Source organism: Corvus cornix, chromosome 1 (assembly GCF_000738735.6).
Source record: "Corvus cornix cornix isolate S_Up_H32 chromosome 1, ASM73873v5, whole genome shotgun sequence".
Lineage (NCBI taxonomy): Eukaryota > Metazoa > Chordata > Aves > Passeriformes > Corvidae > Corvus > Corvus cornix.
This window is the reverse complement of record NC_046332.1, coordinates 76,737,785-76,760,185: the sequence shown is the minus strand read 5'-3', so window position 1 is coordinate 76,760,185 and position 22,401 is coordinate 76,737,785. Positions and strand designations below refer to the sequence as shown.

General features: G+C 38.8%; 1 protein-coding gene across 2 annotated transcripts in view; it reads left to right on the top strand.

The window, feature by feature from the left end:
* Positions 1-22,401, top strand: part of ABCC4 (ATP binding cassette subfamily C member 4) — a 146,426-nt gene that overhangs the window by 41,046 nt on the left and 82,979 nt on the right. For both annotated transcript variants that reach the window (XM_039556857.1, XM_039556795.1), the window contains exons 14-19: positions 5,383-5,479; positions 6,668-6,886; positions 8,859-8,999; positions 10,371-10,408; positions 10,715-10,815; positions 13,771-13,917. In XM_039556857.1, coding sequence (XP_039412791.1) covers positions 5,383-5,479; positions 6,668-6,886; positions 8,859-8,999; positions 10,371-10,408; positions 10,715-10,815; positions 13,771-13,917 — 743 coding nt within the window. The remainder of the gene's footprint in view (positions 1-5,382; positions 5,480-6,667; positions 6,887-8,858; positions 9,000-10,370; positions 10,409-10,714; positions 10,816-13,770; positions 13,918-22,401) is intronic.

Sequence of the window (22,401 nt, the reverse complement as noted above, 5' to 3'; positions counted from 1 at the left end):
ATGTGTGCCAGAGAAAGCATGTCTCTATGTTTGCCCATATACTTTCTCCAGCCATCCAGTGCTACCTGGTGCCTGGAACAGGTCAATGGATTTTGGGGACCAGTTGTATTTATGCACGTCTGGAAGTTGTCATGAGATGGAGATAAATGATTATCAAGGTAGGCATAGAAACAGAAGCAGCAGAGTAGAAATTGAGACAACATAGTAGAATGTGTAGGGTGTGTGGGTTTTTTGTTTCTGGTAAGCATAGTATGGTTTTTAAAAAAAAATTGTAAACTTTGAAATGTGCAAAAATAACTGGGAGATTGTTCTCCCTAAACCACTTAAATTTAAAGGGAAGGGAGAGGAAAACAAATACAGGAAGTAAATAAATATAACAAAGGCTTTATGCCTGTGAGCACTTCTACATGTGCTTTAATTTCATTTCAGTGGTTATTTTCATTGAAATGAATATAAGTATTAACTAAAGTTAAACTTGCATGCGAACTTTCAAAAAGGAGTGGGAGAAAGAACGGTAAGGAAGAAAGTAGAAGAAGAGACATTTTGCAGAGGTGAAAGAAAGCTGGTTCTTGGAGATAAAAACTTAAAAAAGATTAAAGAACATCTTGTCTCAAAGAAAAGCAAACCTGATAGAGAAGGAAGAACAAATGAGGAATTGTATGCACGAAGTGCGAAGACTCTTCGTTTGCACAGGGGAGCACTGTGTTGTTGTGGGCCCCCTTCTCAGTGTCTCCTGCTTCATGCTCTGCGCTATCAAAGCCCAAGCCAATTTTTTTTTAGTTGTGTAGCAGTTTGCTGTCAAAGGGCAATGCGTTTTTTAAGTGGATTATAGTATACTGTTACTTGTGTTTGTTAACTTAAAATACTCTTTGTTTATTTTTGTTGAATCGGAAGGGTCTAATTTCTGGAGAGGGCTGTCCTGATTCTGGTATTTGTGATGATATATGAAGGTCACTGATGGTACGTTTTCAGGTGCCGGAAAACCAGGCAATGCTAACGGCAGTTCTGGAGATGGACAGGTATTTGGGAAGTCTTGGCTATGGGATGTGAGTTAATAGATGCATGCAGCAGGGAGAAGTGCAAAGTGTTGAGTCCACGAATGTAAAATGAGCAGGGATCAGTAGTGTGGTAGTTACACGGAGAAGGAGGTGTGGAGTGCAGTAGATCACAAACCCAGTATGACTTGGCAATGTCACGCTCTTGTTAAGGAAATGGCGCCCTGGGACTTATGACCAGTACTATATGTGACAGTACAAGTAAAATAATACTCCTGTAATGTTTAGTACATGTAAGATCTCAGCTGAAATAATGTTTCAATTTTGTGCACTTCAGGAAATGTATAGACCAGCTTCATACTCCAGTACAGGTGGTCAAGAATCAGGTGTCCAGGGTAGGGAGGCAAAAAAGAAAGAAACCTATTTGCAAGTTAAACGTCGATTTGGGAGACTTCTTTATTACTTTTGTTTTTCTTTCATGTCTGGAGGAGAAGGACTTCATGTATGAAGGGACTTTGTACACAGGAATGAACTGGTCTAGGGGCCCTTGGGGACATAAAGAATTGAAATTGCACCAGAACTTTAGAGAAGAATTTTGTAATGGTGAGGGTAGCTTGTCTCTGGAATACATTTTCAAGGCTGTTGAAATTTCTGTTTAGCTTAAACATGGAGAAGAACCCATTTAACTTCTGCCAGGAACATTTTTACATTTAAATTGGTTCTTAGTTGGGGAAGAGGATGCACCTTTCACAGTCCCTACATCTTGCTTTTTCTTGTACTCAAGAAAGGCTGAAGAACCTTTGGGTGTTCTCTGTCGGGATCTCATGTGACTGTGTGCAGATGGTTGTGCACTTGTGTATTTGATAAATGTGGCAGTGGCGACTGGAGTTTGTGCAGCAGTTTGTCCTGTTGTTGTGCATTAAGTGTGCTCACTAACAAAGTGTGCCTCTTGAGAGTAGTGGAGAAACACAAGGAATGTGGACTTTGTGGGGTTTCAAAAGGCAGGTAAAAGGATGGTGTCGGTGCTGAGCATGCTCCAGCAGATGGCTGAATTCTTGGACCAGTTATGTCTCCTGCTGAGACGGCTTTCCGTGGGTTCTCTGCATCATCAGTGAGGAAGGGACACGCTATCAGACTGTGATGCACCTAGAATTGGGCTTTTCACCTAGTTGTTGTTCTTCAGTTATACAGAGCAGTACTTCTAAAAGTCGATGGATGATGAAACTAAGCCTTAGTGAACCAGTTAGAAAAATAAACACTTATGGACTGTTTTGGAATGTGTTGGAGGTTTTTTCCATTCTAAGACAATACCAAGTTTTCACTAACAAGGAATTCAGCAATCTCTCTGACTTTTGTACCAGCCCTTTCATCAGTTTTGCAGAGCCTACATTTGACCCCTGGCTTTGAGATCTGGCTTCATCTTCTATGATAGCCAAGGCACTCTACATATGTAATGCTCACTGCTGCAAAATGATGTTGTCAAATGAGAGAGTGAATATTTAAAAAAAAAATGAAGAAAAGGTTTTGAACATAAAACTCAAGTAGATTAATGTTAAGCATCTACTTAGTATTTTGTTAGTTTTCTGTGCTTCATAATGACCTGGTATTTTAATTGGCAAATTTTCTAGTGAGCTGTCTGAGCAGTGAGTTGTTTAGATCTAAGTATACACTCCTTGTTGCAAGTTTTCCTGTCTGTGCTCCTGCCAGTGAATTGTGACAACAGTTTTTCTATGCACCTGTTACTAACAAACTATTCAGCTCACTTCTTTCTTCCCAGATAGACATGAAATCGAGAGTTGTTCTTTTTTAAAAAACTCTTAATTGAGTGAACTGATACATCAGTGGAAATACAAGTTTCCACAGTGATAATTTTTGTCTACTCCTCTGAGATCAAGATCATGCATGAAGCTATGCTGACAGCTCTCACAGTTTGAATTGGATTCCTCTATCCTGCTGTACTAGTTTGAAAACAAACCAGTGGGAGGCACCAAGTCAGAATAACAATTTAATGGGGAAATTAAAGGAAAGGAGAAAAACTAAAAGAAAACACTGGTTCAAACTGACAGAGTCAAGATACAACCTGAGTCCCTGTTAGGCAGGGTGGTGGTAGCAGTCTGGTAGAATGGTGGTTGCAGTCCTCTGAAGTGGTGATCCTGTAGAAAAAGGGTCTGCTCTTCCTTAGAAGGTCTAGTGGTGGCTGTGTAGCTCCTGTCCTCTGGAAATCCAGTGGAAGGGTTGTTTCTGGTGTTCAGAGTCTCAGATTATATCCAGGATGGAATGCTTGGTTCCTCCCTCTGGGTGGAGCATCTCACAATGGGGTAATGAGTCATGAGGCCAAGTGTTGATTAGGCTCATTAACAGAAGATAGTCCAGAGGGAGTTATCTCTGAGTCATGTGGCAGGACAGTGATGGGCCATTAACAGAAAGATAGTCTGGGGGGAGGAAACACTGCCCCACCTGATTTCCACAGCTCCTGAGGATGGTAATAGAATACACTGCAACCCAGGACAGCTGCAGTAACTCACTTTTTTTTCTCTTCTTCCCTCCCTCTCTCCAAGTGCAGAGTTTAAGTGCAGTGGGCTCACTGTGACTCAGGATTAAGATTTCAAGGTTTTGAGCCATCGGATTTTCTAGTGGCTAGTTTGTCCCAGTAAGATGTGAGGCATACACCTGGTACATGGAAAATGATCGGAATGGTGTATAGGCTGGGGGACTTGGGTAAGGGGAAGAAAGATCTCTTCACAGTAAATACCTGGTATGTTCTGTTTTGGCAACTTTCCTGTTAGGCGTTTCCTGTAGCCTCTCTGATATTTGTCCAGTTCTCTGGATAGGTTTTGTGGAGGATAATGTTTTGTTGGATATCCTTCAGCTGGTGCTCTAGTTACCATATGGCTTGTTTCAGTGACCACATCAGAGTAATGCTTCCACAAAGAGCTTGGCGTATAAATAGTTGCAACTGCTGCAGATACCTTGATTAATTGTTATTTTGGCCACGTAAGAATGTTGTGGGTTTATAGTTACTTTTGCATATCAAGCATATAACTTTCTCAGGAAGAGTGTTGCTTTTCACTTCATTTTTCCTGCCCAGTTAACACTATAATGTACTTTCTGCACGTATTATGGTAACAGGAGTATTAACCATCTACTACAGTCTTTGTAGGAGTGAAAAAATAGATGCTGAAACCTGTGTAGGGAGTTAATTGAAAATATGAAATGCAGTAAGCAATGGGATATCATTGTTGTTAAAGTCATGTTCTTTTTCTGCCTTACTCCCTTTACTGCTTATTTGCATTTCAGCATTGAATTTGGACCAGATGACCCACTGTGGTCGCTGGAAGGTGACCCTTCCAGCCCTACCCATTGTGTGAACTGGGAGATGATGGCCTTTGGAAAGGCACTCCTGATCCAAACGAAAATGCTAATCTGTCACTGAACACTGCTGTTCTAGAAAATACCAGTTTCCCTTGTTAAGACAGCAAGTATTTGAGAAGAGGCTGTCCACTTGGAGGATTTGTCTCCCTGCTTTGTTTCTGTGGGGATGAAGGCAGTGAGAGTGTTGGGTCTCAGTTGTGTCTGTACTGTCCCTGTTGTACCTGAAGAATGTGCTTACAGACCTCTGCATTTGTAAACCATTGCTCCACTGCTGTGTTTTTTGGGGGTTTTTTTGTGGCTCTGGTGGCCTTCCAGGGCTCTGCTGAAAAGACACCAAGTATCTATTCTACTAAAACTGTATGGGTTTCACCTGCATTTGATGACTGGTCCTAGTGTGCCCAGTCCCTTCTTTTTTCCCTCCAAATCCCAAACTTTTGGTAAGGTACTGGAGAAGAAGATAAGTTCTGAATCCGTGGGAAAAGGTCAGAGCATTTTTCCAGGATCTCGCTCCTCTACCTCAATACAGCTTAAAATGTCGTTTAAATCAGTAGTACTGTTTAATTCTCCAGAAGTCTCTGTGGCTCAGTGTTACAGCTGCTCTGAAAGCTTCTCTCAAAGAAGTTACTTTTACCGGCTGTATTTGTCCATAATTTCCCACAGTATCTTGCCCTTCTTCCTCTTTCCTTTAGTATAATTTTTAAAAAATACTCTCTTTGCAATTCAGCTTATGACATGTACATTTGTTACAAGAATGTTTAAGACACTTTTAATGAAATGTCTTCTTGCCTCCTCTTTTTTTCCAGACCAGAAATAATTATATTTCTTTTCCTTACCTTGAAAACCTACAAAGTTAAATAAGGAACATGGTTGTTAAGTTTTTATATAGTTTCTATAAATCTAGTAAGCATGGTCATCTTATTTTAAAAACTGAGTAATTGAATAGAAGGGGTTTTCCAGAAATAATTAAAATCTTTTAGGACACTTAATTTTAATTAATATTTCCATCTCTTTGCAGATGTATTTGTCAGGCCTTACATCAGAAGATCTCTGTTTTGGTCACTCACCAGTTGCAGTATCTCCGTGCTGCAAATCAGATTCTAATTTTAAAGGATGTAAGTATGTCAATATCTATACTTAGACTTTGTAAATATCCTTTTTAATCTAAGAAAGGGAAGAAGACCAATCAGGTTTTTATTTTTAGTTTGTAAATGTATCTTCTGTCTACTTATGACTACATATGGTTTTTAAGTTTTACAGTTACTAATAAGCTGATTTTTCTTGGAATACTTTCCCTGAAAAATCTGTTTCTGAATTTTATCATGCATGCAAATAAATATTTTAAATATGTGATGTGAATTAAAAAATCTTATTTCTTCAAACATTTTGTCTGGTTTTGAAATAAAGTTGTAGCTTTCCCTTGCTTCAAATTTAATATGCTGTGAGAGAATTTTGAGAGAGACTGTGTTAATGCTTTGCTCTTATTGTTGTTTCTTACACTTCTCTGTGAATTAAGAACTGTGTTAATTTTGCAACAAATCCATTTTTATTACAAATTTTTTTAACAAATCCATTTAAATTAAGGATGAGAAATAGTTTCAGATGCCTTTGAGAATGAGCCTACCAGTGCAGCTGGTTCCTTCCCCGCTTTGTTGTACCAGCTACTTAGAGGTAGAGGGGAGATGCAAGGACTGCAGTTGGGGCTTTTTTTCCTGTTTTTTTTTAAGGCTGGGTAGTGAAATATGTGAAATTATTTTGATGTGTCATGATGGTGCAAAAAAGGACACTAGCCCTCTTTTTCCTTCCATTCAGGTTGCTTTAAAAGTTAGAGTAGCTCTTGAGAAATGAGTTTGTGGCGGAGCTGAAAGAAATGTGGACATGGTCAGTGTTGCTCCTTGTAAGGTTCTGCAAGGATCAGAAAATGAAGATGTTGTTTACCCCTGGGCTGGAGCAATATAAAAAGACTGATGGTTATGTGTGGAGTATAACAGGTTGTCCTAAAGCTGCATGGCTTGGCTGTCTCCCATAGCTTCTTCGGGGAGGTGATTCTCCCATGACTGTAACTGGGGCTGTTCTCATCCTGTTTGTTGGCCCTGTTAGCTGCTATGAGGCAACTGGTCAGAGCCTAAAGAGCTTGTTTCTGCTCTTCTAAGTGAGGAACTCATAGAGGCTTCAGCTCAGCTACTGCAGTAGGATATGTGCCCAGCAACTGCAGAACCCCAGAGGTAGCAAGGACAGATAAGAAAAATTGTCCTTTATGGAAAGTGTATAATGAAGATACTAAAAGTTTATATTAATTGTAGGGTAAAATGGTGGGGAAAGGTACCTATGCAGAGTTCCTGAGATCTGGCATCGACTTTGCTTCCCTTTTGAAAAAAGATGAAGAGGTGGTAGAACAGCTGTCAGTTCCAGGAACTCCCAACCAGAAGTCTGCCCGGAACCGAACTTTCTCGGAGTCCTCTGTCTTGTCCCAGGATTCGTCTATCCACTCACAGAAGGATGGAGCTGTGGAACAACCACCTGTGAGTGCTCAAAGGATAGAAGTGTCTTGATTCTTGTCTGGCTGGGTTTTTTGCTTAAGTTTTGATATGGGCTTTCCCTGCAGCACTGGGATTTCAGGGATTAATGAATTGCATTATCAGGTGAGAGCTCACCTGCGGAGGACTTGCGCAGCTGTGCTCGGCTGGCACCTCACAGCTCAGCGTGGTTCTGCTCAAACCCAGCAGAGTCAGTCTGTGCAGTTCAGCATCAGCTCTGCTGGGTGCTGCGAGCATTCCTTGTATGTGTCCAAAGCCACCACACTGTCTTTCAGCCTGTCCTCCGACTGCAGTGCTTTAGAGGGCCAGTCCCACTGTATTGGGTGGGTTCAATGTGTTTGTGCAGTGTTGGATTGAAATTAACACTTTCCCTGAAATCCTGAGCTCTGGGAAGTGCATGTAGAAGCTGTGGCTTTATGCAAAGTCTGCATTTGCATGGCTGGCATTAACATACCCTTAAACGTACCCATGTGATCTCGAGCTGGCCCTGAGGGGATAATCCTGGGACATCACTGCCTTGCTCTCTCCAGTCCTTTTGTTGGTGAAAACAGAAGGCTTTGTATGGTGCCAGTGTGACTTCCAGGTGCCTTCATATCTCTTGGCCTGCACAGTGCAAAAGCAGCCCTAAAGTTTCTGTACCAGAGGTTGCCTTCTGCTGGTGTGTTTGCATTCACATCAAACAGTGCAGGCTCCCTGTGACCCTGCTAGCACTGCATACATGGAACAAGCAATCCCTCTATGTCCCTGATGATTGTCACCTTTATGCTGTGGGTCTATATTATTTCTGTTTCTTCTCTACAATGAAGAGCAGTGAGATTAAAAAAAAAAAAAAGCTGCGGACTTTTTAATACCTTTTTGAAGAATGGTTTTATGCTCCAAAGCAGTAAACTTACATTACTAATATCCCAGTGGCAACTCCAGTCTTAAATTCTCTTAAATTTGTGGAGGTGTACCAAACTTTCTAGCAGCATTAGGACTGTTGGATGGGGATGGGGAGAAGTGGGAAGGTGGAGCAGCTGGAGAAACAAAAAGCCAAGATAGGCTTCTCACCTTTTATGGATGAGTAGGTTGGATTTCTCTTTTCACGTCTGTCAGGTCTCTTGATTCCACTGCTCTTGTACAACCATGTCTTGTGGCAACAAAATCAACTATTACATGTCCATTGAAGTGACACTAGTTTCTATATTGCATATACTGTAAAAATTAAAAAAAAAAAAAATCTATATTTTGTTCATTTGTGTGGTTCTTTCACCTTCTTTATGCCTGTATCATTTTTTTCCTTCTCTGTTTTTCAAGGTCCACCATCCATTGTTTGTTCAGTATGATTTCCCATTTGTCATTTTACTTGTTTTCCCTATTAACAGATGCTTTGTTGGTATTTATGAGGAAATGATTAGGACTTTATGGATAATTTGTAAGTCTTGGGCATATGTTGGTTGATTTTTGGTACATGTAGAAGAGTATTTACTTCAAATACTTTTCTGGAAAGGAAAGGTTGCACACACTTGCATTCTGAAAACAGAATCTTCCCCAGGTAAGGCCTTAGTTTCTGGAGCTGTTATGAGCGAAGGTAGTGTATAAGAAAAGAAGAACCTGGATAGTGGTCAGAGTAAATATTTCTGGCTATATGTGAAGTTGCATTATATTTGGTGATGCAATGTGGTCAGAGTAAATATTTCTGGCTATATGTGAAGTTGCATTATATTTGGTGATGCAATGCCAAATAAAATCTTTAAAGTGTTGCTTTGCAGAGTAGATTTTTCAGTATTACTGCACTGAGACTAATTTTTTTTTGTCATAGCTATAGTTGGATACTTAAAGTTCTTATATGCACAATCACTTTATCTCCTTGTTTAATTGTTTGCTAATTCTGAGCCATTGACTTTCAAGTGGCTTAGTCTGCATCTGTAACTACAAGGTTGATGGGCTTTATTCTGTGGGCTTTTTTTTCTTTCAGGGTGAAAATGCACTGGCTGCAGTGCCAGAGGAGAGTCGCCATGAGGGAAAAATAAACTTTAAAGTTTATAGAAAATATTTCACTGCAGGAGCAAACTACTTTGTGATTTTTATACTCTTAGTATTTAATATTTTGGCACAGGTAAGTTGTTGGGAGCCGCAAATAATATTGAATGTATTTTGGGTTTGTGAGGTTTTTTTCTCCCTGATTTCTTTCTAATATAGTGCATACTTGTTGCTGTAATGTTTCATCTGAAATGTTCGGAAGCATGGTGTTCTTTAATAACTTTGTAGTGTACCCGTGTCAGCATGGAATTTTGGTACAGCTTTGAGTGGTCTTGCACTGATCCTTATTTCAACAATTTTGATACTTCACTAAAATAATTACTTTGATGACAACTTGGCACAAAATTATAAGCCAGTGTACTTTTTTGAGAAAGAGAAGAAAATCATAAGGTGTGTGAAGTGGTGCTTAACAAACCTAAACAGTCAGTATGTTTCCAGTTGAGGAGGGTAAAGAGATTTACTGGGTATGGGAGGACAGAGTCTGACAGAAGTTCTGAAAGAACAGCTCACCTGCTGGGTAATTGCAGGTTGTGCAAAAAGTTTAGATGGAGGGTCACTGTTCAGCAGAATAAGAAAGTGAGGAAGAGGATAGGCAAGTATTTTGTTTAATGCAGACTGTAGCAGGTATGTAAAAGAATTTTTAAACAAGGAAAATTATTTTCAAACTTACTGAACGAAATGGTGAGCTGAGGAAACTTGAGTGAAGATATCTTATTGCCTTTTTCTCTGTTCCTTGCTGAGAAAGCTCAAATTCATTTCATGGAAATGATTTGTCTTGGTTGTAAAAAAATAGTCTATATATTTTAACATGTTACTTACTTTTTGCTTGTCCTTGAATTGAGTCTGTTGGGAAGATAGCTAAGCAAGATCAAATCTTGTAGTAGACTGCCCACAACTTCAAATTCACATGAACAGAAGTGTATTTTGAGATAAATAACCCTGTTACATGTTTGTAGTCACCTCTTGTCACAGAAGGAAGGTGGCAGTAGGAATTTTCCCCTCCCTCTCCTCTCTCATCCTCCTTCAACCCCATTTCTGGTAATTATCTCCAGTAAACACAAATTTCTGGACTGGTAACATCAGAAAGTTTGTTAATCAAAAAGCATTTTGGAATATCTCTTGTAGCAAATTTAGGAACTGAGAAAATGAGTTCTTTAATGTTCAATTAACATACATTAGGAAGAGCTGCTATATTTTGTTTGCTAAAGTGTATTACTTTCCTTTAGTTTGCTAACATGTAAGGTAATTTAAGGTAACTTCTTTCTTTGTAGAGCACCTTCTAATGTGCTTGGCAAATTGCTGCTGGTCTTGAAAGACTGGATGGCATACTTCTCTGAATATGTGATGTTTTCCCAGAGAGCTTGAAAGAATAGCAAGTAAATTTAATTTTCTAATATTTTTTTTTAATTTTGTAAGATGATTCTTGTATTTGCCTCTTTTACTCAAGGTGGCCTATGTGCTCCAGGACTGGTGGCTTTCTTACTGGTAAGTTGGTGATAATAACTGGCCAGTTGTTTCTGCCTTTTCAGTCAAGTGCTGTTTGTTTAATTGAAAGGGAAGGGAACCTGCTCTAGAATGGTTCAGGTTTTCCTCTGACTTCCACTTCTTTTGTGGGGGAAAAAATTTAAACTTTATGCTAAGTGTAGACTGGGATTGCATCTATTCATGTTGTGATGCATGTCGGCATCAATACATGAGATGTTGTGAACTGAAGATTTCAACAGAGTTGAATCTAGAAACAGCTGAACACACTTATTTGATGATGGTTATCTTCTGTGTGCATTTCCACAGGGCAAATCATCAAGGAAACTTGAATCTCTCAACAAATGGAAATAACGGAACAAATGAGACTGAACCTCTAGACCTTAACTTTTATTTGGGAATTTATGCAGGTAATTGCACGTGCACATCTGTGCGCATCTAAGAACTATTTATTATCTGATAGAGAGCTTTGAGAGGTGCAAAGCAATGGCAGTGTGAGGAAATGTGATTTCTAGCAGTAACTGACCAGTGTCTTAACAGGTTAGGACCCTGAGTCTTGCTTTCTGATTAAATTAATTGCAATAAATAAAATAAATCTGACAGAAGGAATAGTTTGAATGCAGAATCTTAATTTGCTTTGCCTGGATTTTGGAAAGTGAACCAGGAATTGAATATTTGAAAAATCTGTCAAATTAAATTGTGGTTATTGTCTATATATTAATAAGTCATTGAGCTAAATCTTCAGTCATTATATGGATGGCAAGAGGGATTACTAATGGATCTTTGTTCTGTGCTGTTCTGAAACTTGGCATGGCTACATTTCTTCTGAAGTGCCATAGCAAAAGAACAAGTTTTTAAAAGGCATCCTAGGTGGGTATGCAAAGCAGGTTGTTAAAAAACATTTCAATATATTTCAATAGGTAGCATATATGCTTCTGAATATTCAGAAAAGGGCGTTGATCCTTGCATTCAGGCATCCAAACATCTTGAAAAACTGCTCCAAGATGTAGTAAAAATTGCCACAGAAGAATCACGTGCATGCTCTCAGATTCTGCTATTTAACACTCCTAGTGATGTACGGTTTTGTATGGCATGGTAATTTCTTCATGGAGATGTAAATGGTTGGTGTGAGAAAACAGGTGGAATGCCAGAAGAATATGCATTGAATGTATTCAGAAACAGCTCCATGGGTGAGAGAATAGGTGCAGGATTTTTTGTTCAGTTAAGTTTTCTGGAATCCACGTGATCTGAGTGGCTGACAGAAAACATTGTGTTTGGCCTGGAAAGCAACAATTTAGGAGCCAGATAAACTTGGCTCTTATTTTCTCTGTGTAATGTCTTATTTCGTGAGCTGTTCCAGTGGACTGCACAGTATGATTAAATGTGGCAAATTTCACTTTCTCTGACCAGAGAGCCTAAACCACATTAGTGAAAATTTTATCATTTAAGGAATATTTTGCTCTAGATAGCAGAACAACAGAGGTTACCTTTGTATTGGAATGTTCAGATGACTTAAAGATATTTGCAATGGTTGAAGAGACAGCATTGACTTACCTACACAAAATTGTAAGTGAAGTTGGCGAAGTTATAAAAAGGTAGTACATTTTATATGAAATACATTATAATCCAACTTATCTTTTTCTATAATCTCTAAAACAGTATAAAATAATTTAACATTTTTTATTTCTGATTCTCAGTGTTTGGAAAGACAAAAAAAATTCACCACTGTAGTTCCTTCTTAGTCCTTGTTGCTTCTCTGAAACAGAGATTTAGAAGAGTAAAATTGCTGTTAATAGGAAACACTGTTGGCCAGAACCAAGGTACCAGTTCCACACCTCTTCTATAAGGTGAATATGCAAAGGGCCCTTGTCTCTCTCATACTGAGGTTCTGAGTTCATGAACAGGGAAAGCAAAGAGACAGACAGGGTGAGGGACTTGGAAGCATGTCTTGTTCTTCCTTCTCCCCAGCCATTAGGTCTGTTCAGGTGCTCTGTTCTGTGAGGGTCGTACCAACAGCTTCCAGGCCTGAGTAAAGTTGTACAGAAATGTGGGGTTCCCAGGATGTGGTCCCTCTCTTCCTGTTGCTCCCACAGACTGCTGTTAGGAATGGGCCACAGCCATAGCCTGCTGCTTCCTGCCTCTCCTGCTCCCTTTTTGCTCTCCAGCTTTCCTGTTTGGGTATATGCAGTTACTCTTGGAAAAGTTGTCTTCTCCTACCTGGCCTGGAATGCAGCAGCTGGGACAAGGCAAACAAACTCTCATCCCAGCCACCATCTTTTTTCTTAAAAACAGCACCTTGCCGACTAAGAGCAATAAACTGCAAACAGGCAAACGAGAGAGTGATGATACCTTTTCTTGCTCCCTGGGGGGATACAGAAGGAAGCAGGATGGGATAGCTTAACCACGTCACATAATTTAAAACCTCCCTCTTTCCCACTGTTAGTATAGCTGTTCCTGAATTGTGTACAATTTTAACCTGCCCTTAGAAGAGGCAATGTTTTCTGCTGACAGCTGGGGTCTAACTTCAGCATGTCCTCAAGACCTGAGGTAGCTATGCTGATTTTCTGAAGCAGATCATGTGGAGCCTGGAAGCTCTGCCTAATGTAAGGTTTACACCTTCACTGTTCACCCTTATTGACAGGGGATTTGTGCAGCCACATTGGAGATTATGCACAGCAAACAGAGCAACAGCAATCTCATTATTTATGTCAGTTTTTTGCCTTGTAGCCCCCTTGTTTTGTAAGCAGAGTTGTGCCCAGAAGAGTCTGCAGACCAGTTCCCTAGAAGGACTCTATTTCACGCGGCATAAGGAATGCATCTTAGAAAGTGTGAAAGAAGTACACATAATTTAAATGATTTGGTGTGTTTTACAAGGGGAAGAATGACATGAGTGGTTTGGGCTGATGTGGAGTAATTCAAGGTTGTCTCTAAATAGCCATGTATATATTACTTGTGTAATACCTGCTGGCAGGTGTTGAATCTTCAGTGACCTCTGCAATCCACAATTACACATGGGACTGTGAAATGAATTTTTTAGTAAGGCTGTTATGCAGAAAGTTTTAATACAGATTTATCTCATGGGTTAACAGACATTTCCTACATTTCTATGAAGTACCAATTCTTTCAAACAGAAAAGGAGAAGTTGATTAAATTGATTCTGTGATAGTAACTGAAACTAGTGACAAATGTATCTGTGTTCTGCACTCAGTCTGAGTCCCCATAGGCTTAAGTTTGGATTCTTGCTATATGCAGAAGTCCAGAGAATTTGATTTTAGTTCAGTTTTATTTTTAGCTTTTTTTTTCTTCTGAAAGATCCGTATCTTTTTGGAGGCTCTATTCATGGTTTCGGTTTTTTTTTGTTTCAGGTTTAACAGTGGCTACAATATCATTTGGCATAATAAGAAGTCTTCTGGTGTTTCAAGTTCTTGTCAATTCTGGTCAAAATTTGCACAACAAAATGTTTCAATCCATTTTGAAAGCTCCTGTCTTGTTTTTTGACAGAAATCCTATTGGTAAGTTTATTAGTATAAAAAAACCCTCAGCATTTAATGTATCTCCTTGATTGCACAAATTACACCATTTCTGGACAATTAGAATTTTGTAGTATTTTTGCACTTTTGTTGGGTTCTTTTGCTTCTTTCTCTTAGACTCTCTAAATTTAAATTTTTACTTAAACACTTTAAATTTAACAGTGTAGTCTTTTTCAGTTTCAAACTCAGACTGCTTATTGATGATTCATCTTACTGTCTTTAAATGGCAGCTTACAGAACAGCAAATTACCTGTAGCTTTGGTGTTGTGTGTTGACCTGTATTTGCACTGCTGTTCTGATGCAGTTTCACAGGGTGTCTCCCATATGCTGAATGTGTATGAATGCATTTTGTAAAACTGTGATCCAGATCCTTATGTTCTTCAAAAGAAAGGAGAGAGAAGCCAGAGCAGAATGAAGAGTGGGGAAGTGGGTGGTACTGATTGACTAGCCAAAGGTTTCTCTTTTACATGAGAAACAGAAACCTGATGGTCTTCACTCCCTTGGAAAAAAAGGGGCATGGGCTTGTTCTCATAGCACCAGGCAACATTTAATTGTAAGGATATATAGGGATGGCTTTACTGTTTCAGAGAAATTAGTAGTATTTTCAAGGAATAGATACTCATGTGGAGAAAAGGTTCATGCCCATGATATGATGAACGAAATGTGTACAATTTGATATTAAAAACGCCCCTAAAGCTGCAGAAGTTTAGGGCTGTGTTACGTGGCCTACTTGTACAGTGACTGTGTGGAAATGTAAATTCAAGGCCACTGCAAAGGATTAGAAGGGAAGCTCAAGAGATGGGTTGGTGGAGAGCTAGTGAGAACACATACATGAGAAGAAATCCTAGTGCTGATGTGTCAGACAGGGATTTTCCTCTTCTGTCTCTTGTGTATGTGTGCGCAGCATATGCAGTAACTGTATTTTTGAGGGAATACGTAATGATCTTGTAAGAATGCCCATAAATCTGGCTCATAATAACAAACTAAGAACTAGAGAGAAAACAGCAACAATGTAGAGTAACACCAGTTTGCTTTGTAACACTGTGAAGCTCCAATTAGTAGTGCATTGTAAAACTGACATTCATAAAACCTGCCTGTCGCTGGTATTCACACACTGTTGTGACTTAGATGTGTGTTTCTATTAAACAGATACTTTATAGTAGAAGATTAACTTCAGGATGCATATATTTCTTTCCCTTCATCTTTCTTGTGGTCATGGTAGCATGCAAAAGTACTGCTGTTCTGATCTCTACATCATTTGAAAAAGGAAAAAAAAAGAGAAAAAATGGCACATGAGACAATGTTCTTGTTCAGAATTGCAGCATTTAGCAGTTCTGAAATCCTGTTTGTAACATCTGTATTTCATTGTCTGATTTACATGGATTTCTAACTGTTTATTTATCTTTTAGAACTTCACATGCAATTTCTTGCAATGAGGTGGGGTGTATTTTTTTTTTGTTTTTCCCCCTATCTTTTTTTTAATATGCTTATAAAAGACATACTGAAAATAAATTGAAATTATTAAATGCCCCTTTTTCTAGTGTTGTGATTGTAACAGCTAAGCCAAACTATTAGTTATCATATCCCATATTAGCAAAGCTGCAATGTCAAATCTGTCATTTAAGCATCCAGCATGTTCCCAGTATTTGTGTGAAGTCTCTAAGACCTCAGCAGAAGCAATGCTGAACTGAATTTTGCTGTTTTATTTATCAAAAAATAATCAGCAATTAAAAAATGCCACGGCTAGTATTTTGAACACATGGTGATCTGTGTTCCAGAGTCGAGGAAGGAAACTTAAATAAATAGACATCCCAAGCTCTTAGTAATTCTTACTGGGGAAACAGAGTAGTGAGGAGCATCAGAGAGTCGACATTAGGAAATGGAAATACGTGGTGAATCATGACATGTCTGTCAGCTCCCAACAGTGTAGATTCAATCAGTGTTGGTGAATAAATGAGATGACTTACTTGTAAAAAAAATTAATGCTTTGTGAATCAGTTTAGGCATGAACCCAAGATCTCTCTTAACAGGTTGCATTGGCAATATATAGGGAGGGGAAAGTTGTAAAGGGAATAGTAACCAGCATCTTACCCAGATGATAGAAGAATGTCAGTGTATTTTCGGAACCTGGATTACATAGCAGAGACAAAAGGAATATAAGGACCCCGCTCCTTTCTCCCTTCCCAGCCAAAAAAATTTGTATGTACACAGATTTCACCTTTCTGTAATTTGGCATAGGTCTAAAAATAGTTAAACATTACTGCATATTTTGCATTGGAAGAACCTTATTAATAAATGACTGTCTGTTTCTTTCTTAAGCATTTAGTCTAACCCTACTGAGCTGATAATCCTAACTGACCAAAGTGTATTCAGAAAAAATTGCCATTTATTTATGACTGAAATTCAGATTTATCAGCAGGTACCTCTACTGCATCACTTACACAGTGATAGCGAAAGCTTGATGGGTAGTTGAAGTGTTAGTAGTTTGGGTTTTATCACATCTGACTTGTTTGCATTTGTTCACAAAACTTTTTTTTTTGAGAGTAGAATTTGGCTCTTTGGAAACTTCTTTGCTCTTCTACCCATATCCCAGTAAGGGAATAACATGAATGTCAAACTATCTGTAAAGTAGGAAGATGTGGATGTTTTCTATTTCATAGTGAATGCTTTATATATTGCTCTTCACATGTCGCTTGCAGGAGTAAAGGGGTTGGTTTCTGTGCACGTCTAGCACAAGAGGGCAGCATGATCTGTTTTATCCCAGTCGAGCATTACAGCGGCTTGTTAGAAGGATGACAAAGTTCATCTGTTACATTTTTAGAGATGGTATTTGAGGAGTGAATTTTCAACCTCTCTGCTGAGCAGTAGTAATGTGGTTTCATTCAGTTGTCTTCATTATCTGCAGGAATAGTATTTTCTCCGGATATTTTATGCAATAAGCTTTTCAGCTTCATGTAGTTGTGAGTTCAGGAACTTTTTTCGTTTTGGAATTAGTGGCCAAAAAGTCAGATAGTCCTCTAGAGTCAGAAGAGTCCCATCAGGGAGACCTTCTTCAGCCATTATTCCTTTTAATTTCTTTTACAAGGTGTTTGTAACGCTTCAAAACAAATTTGTTACAAAGCTAGGTGAAAGGGACCTGAACTTCGGCAGCAAAGACTGATTTGGGAGTTGCCTCTTTTGAAATTAGTTTCTTATTGAACAGTTCGGAGAATCCTGGTTTTGATGAGCTTCAGCATTTGATTCAAGATTACTTGCTTAGCTTGTAAATGAATTGTTCTTTTCCAGGATTTAGGGACAGAGATTAGAGAAGGGATGCTAATGTGTAACATGCATCATTTCCAGTTATGGTAGTTTTAGTGTAAATTGTGTGTAATTTTCAATTGCATTGAGTTTAGAAAGCTGAAACCTGCTGCTGCTCTGCTGATGGGTGCTGTAAGAAGGAATGAATGATATGCATTAATTTGTTCAGATAAAATAGGAATCTCTCCCCCTTCTAGAGATTCTGTCTAAAATTTAAATTGGACCAGAATCACTGAACAAATGCAGCTTTTTTTTTTTTTCTGAATTGTATCTCCCCAAACTCTTGGTTCTGACAGTTCATAGGAGGAAAAGAAATATTTTGGCAGACTTTACAGCATTTCTGGCCTTCTTAGAAATGGGAAGCACTGAATTGTGTGATGGTCGTCCTCCACCTGTTAAATTAACAGATTTTTTTTTTCCCCACAAATGTGTTGTGGAAGCATTAAATAAACATTGATCCCTTTGAGTGCTTACCTAGACTTTGAGATTTGACCTGGTTATAAGAGAAATATTCTTTTTTGGTTTTGGCAGCCGGAAATGACATGCTGAACTGATAACTAATAGCAGCACATGAAAGCAAATTCCAAATATAAAAAGATTAAAATGTGAAAGAAAGCTGTTGTTATAATGCAGAGTTTGTTTTTCTTTAAGGCATAAGGAATTTAATTATGATGTTCATAAATCAAGTGTTGAAATGCTTATGATTTGACAGAGAAAGTTCCTTTATAGGATTAAAAGCATGTTCATCAATGCACAAATGCCTATCTGCATTGTATCTGACAGAAGTGTCAAATGGGCAATGTTGTTAAAGGGTTTCAACCATATAATATTTGCAACGAATATGGTATTTCAGCAGTCTGAAAATTACAATGCTGATAATGAGGTTGTTAAATTATACTTTATCAGTTGGATAGTGAAACTGCTCTAGTTAGTGTACATTAATGTATGCTTGTTCTCACAAGTGATTCTGCTGAACAAGTAGCATGTTCAAACAAGAAATACTGGTCTTAAACCGTGTGATTTACAGTAGGTGGTGTTTTGGCATATCATGCAGTTAACAAGGCAAAGCTTCATGTTAAGATATTTCGTTTGTAGTCTCATTCGTCACTGATATAAATATTCAGTAGCAATGCCAGGAAATGTATTGTATTCCTATTTGATTCAATGACTCAATTGCTTTCTTTTTTTTTTTTTTTGGAAACAAGATCTGTGCTATCTTTCTGATGCAGTTTTCAGATATATCCTTGTGGTCAAGATGAATTCTGCAGGGTTGTGGAAAGCTGTACCAGCTCTTTTGACAGCTTTCATGTTCTCTTAAGCTAATACAAAAAAACACATTGTCCTTAAAGCAGCAGAGGCTTTGTTTTCAACTCCTGTGCCAAGCTCTAAAGCGCGTTCACATGTGCACAGGTTTGTGAGTTTACGTTGGAAAGAAGTCCCTACAGGAGAGCCTTTTGTTGTAAAATAAAAACACAGATTCTCTCTTCCGTGTTGGTAATCACTTGCATTTGTTGTTATTAAGATGGCAACACAATGGGTTCCATCAATCATCAAGATCCTTAACAACCACACAACGTTGTAAATATTATGTTTGGGTGTTTGAGTGGAACAGCTCGTCACTGAAGTAGGTGTGGTAATTAAAACCTGTTAGGTTGCTGCATGTGTTAAAGAAAAAAGCCTCTAATGTTTTTTTCATATAACAATGGCGATATATACTTTAAATCTTATCAGGGCGTGATTATTAAATGATATTTTATGGGAGTTGCTCGTTTACTGTTAGTATTATCATGGCTTTGTTAAGAGTTTAAATAGTCTTATTCTTCCATGTGTTTTATCACCATTATGATTCTGTCAGGAGCCTTATAAAGTTGATTGCTGTAGGAGTAGTCTTTAAAGTTAGTAAATGGCACTTGGGAGTTATGTTTACATTTATTATCTATTAGCAAAAATCAATTCAACTCTATCCTATTCTTTTCTGCAATAATCATTGAATGAAACTTGGCCATAAACCGATGAGACAAGCCCTTTACATTTTCAGTTCACCGAGTCAGAGCTCACCCTGTTTATGCCTAATACGGGAGATGAAATTAAAAGGTTTACGGAAAAGCTGTTCATAGGAGGGGACGAGACATTAGATAGGGAAATAACTTGCGTGAAGCTTGTACTGACAGCCACTTCCAAGTGCAGCCTTCTGCTTTCCCGGCACAAGATTCCACATCCTTTCATAGGGATTTTCTATCTTCTTCGCATTAAGATCCCCTGGTGGGGAAAACAGCCTGCTGGGAAACTCATTTCTGACCATATGCTGACCTGCCCAGATACTGCAAACTCTAGTGTTTTCATTTACTGAAATAGCTACAGAGAGAGCAGCTCTCGCCCCACCTCAGCCGAGCAAAAAGGAGGCATGGAATGTCGAGGAAGACGGAGAAGCCTAATTAAAAATACTGGCTTTAAAAGACTGCACGGAAGCTGTTCAGAGACATCCCTTTCCTGCAACTGTAGTGGGAAAATAAAAACGAAATTTTGTTTTAGTCTTGCATAGATGGCATGCTGTTTTGGTGAGATTTGTGGCAATGAGGAACTAAATGTTGGTTGGAGACACTTGAAAACAAGAGGAAGAGACTGCTGTAATATTGATGGAAAACTGCAAGGGGCTTAAAAAGAGGGCCCAGCTGAGGTGATGCAGCTACAAATAAGCTTTTAGAGATAATCCAAAATGGAGGATTTTTTTGTTTGATTGTTTTGATAATAACTATTTTAAATATGTACCTTTTTTTGCTATTTTTAATGTGTTTATAAATTGTGGGATGCTGCTACGACTGCTGTGGATAGTGGGGACACAGGGATAGAATGTCCTCTCTTGATGTTCATGGATGCCTGTTTTGGATGGGAAGTAAACTTTTTTGAGAAATGAGGAAAAACTTATCAAAACTCACTTCACTCCACCTTGGAACAATGCATAAGCATTTCCAAAAATAAATTGCTCTGGAGAAGAGCTGGGCAGGGATAATGAACAGCCAGGTGGTGAGACCACGTATATGGAATGTGGGAAAGGCAGCCCAGATCTTCTCCCTCTCAGGTTTATTGTGAGCCTTGAACGTGTGGCTCCCCCATCCCGGGTGCCAGCCATGCATATCAGGCTCTTGGCTCTCCTGGGCTCTTGGCTGTGCCATACCCTTCCACTGCTGTCCCTTATGGACACACAGACACACAGTTAGACCACTGTGGTGTTTGCAGAAAAACTAGCCCGCTTTGGTGGGGTGTTTTGGGGTTTTTTTTGTTTAATCTGAGTAGCTGAAAATGAAAATAAAACAAACCACTATCACAGCGTAAACTCATTTCATTAGCACTGTTCTGCTTTATACTGCACAGAATTTTTTCTCCCAGATGATCCTAGGTAATCTGCACTGCAGCATCTGGGTGAATTAATTAGTTGAGGTTTCTTTTTTTTTTTTTTCCCAGATTGCCAGCATCTTGCAGATTATGCAACAAGTGAAGATTAGTTTGTGCCTGTGGTGATCTTGTAGAGTGTTTGGAAACAAAAGGCACTTCTCGATCCAAAGTTAAAATTTTAGTGTAGAACAGAATGGCTGTTTTATGTGAATCTGCCTGTTTTGGCAATCCAGACTAAAGGCCGAAGAATAGAAATAACAGCAGAAGCAGAGGTATTGAATCGAACTTGACTTCAGCGTGTTGTTCAGTTCAAAAAATACAACCTTTAAGTTATTTACAAGCAGTACAGTACACCATTACTTGCTGTCTTCCACCCTGTCTTCCCCAGATAATCTTTTTTTTCCTTCATCAAAATCATTAGGTACTTTGTCAGGGGCTTTTTGTTATGCATTCAGGTGAATACAGATATGCAGAACCTCCTTCAGGTTTTGATTTTTGAAGTAATTTTATGGCAGATAATGTTGTATTTGGAGAGGACAACATTATTACAAGCTGTATATGTTGATAGCTACCAGCCTTAAGAGAGCTTTTCAAAGTGTTCTAAAATAGCATCAAGCATATGAAGAACATTTTTTGTTTGTTTGTTTTATTAGTTACTGGACAATAGTCCTGTAATTATTGTGGTAGTATGTAATGGACATTAATTATTGCTTGTGGCAATACCGACCTTGAGGCACGTAGCTTGAAACTGGAAACTGCAGATTCATTTTTGTTTGGGGTTTGTTTTAATGTTCTCTTAAATTTGGGCTCCTGTTGAACATTTTCCTAGGTGATTCTGATTTGCATACTTTGTTGCCATGGCTCTTGATTTTGGCTTGAACAGAATATTTAGCTGTGGTGGTCCCAAAGGGAGGTTGTGGAGTGAGGAGGTTTCTGAAAAATCTGGAAAGGCTGGGGCTGCCTTAGCTATTACTCACCTAATGCTGGGTAGGAAGTTTTATTCACAGAGCCAGCATGCAGAGCAAGCTGCTGTATGGCAGAAAGGTGGCAGAGTCTTCATTCTCAGCTGTTTGGCTCAGAGTAGCGTGCCTTTTGTGCTCAGGCGGTGGTTTTGGTTTTGTATTTGACTTTGCACTGTTACAGAAGACCTACAAATGACTTTTGACCTGTTTTTCTTCTAGTTGTAGGATCCCCTCCTTCTTCCTCATTTGCCAGTTAAAAAAAGAGTATAAATGTTTCTCAAACTTGAGCTTTCATCATGTGCTACTTGTGCAACATTTATGACATTTGAAAATTCAAAGGAAGTTTAGAGTTAAACTTTTCATAAGGTCATGGTTTTTCTGTCCACTGACATGGTTCTGGTCAGTTTTCATCTACTGTGTACCTGAATTAATCCTCTGCTTCCTGTGTCAGGAAATGCTACTTTTCCTGCCCTCTTTCAAGCATAAATCTTCACTAGCTGGACTTAGTGTTGGGGCAGAGAGTGCAGAATAATCTGAAGGTGTTTGGAAGTTTGAGAGGGTAAAGTTTTGGAACTTGGACATTCTTGCTAGCAATTATAAGATGGTCTAACTCTTCCTCAATTTTCTTTTTATCAGATGTGATGAGATTTCTGTGTGTGTGTGGGGTAAACCTCTTTTTTCTCAATGAAGTTATTGTCTGTTTAATATGTAAATGATGCAATGCAGAATATTGCTAATTCATGTGTAGGCAAGAAAAAACGCTCTGCTTTGTGGTAAGCTTCCCTTCATTAGGAATACGTGTTTCTTTGTC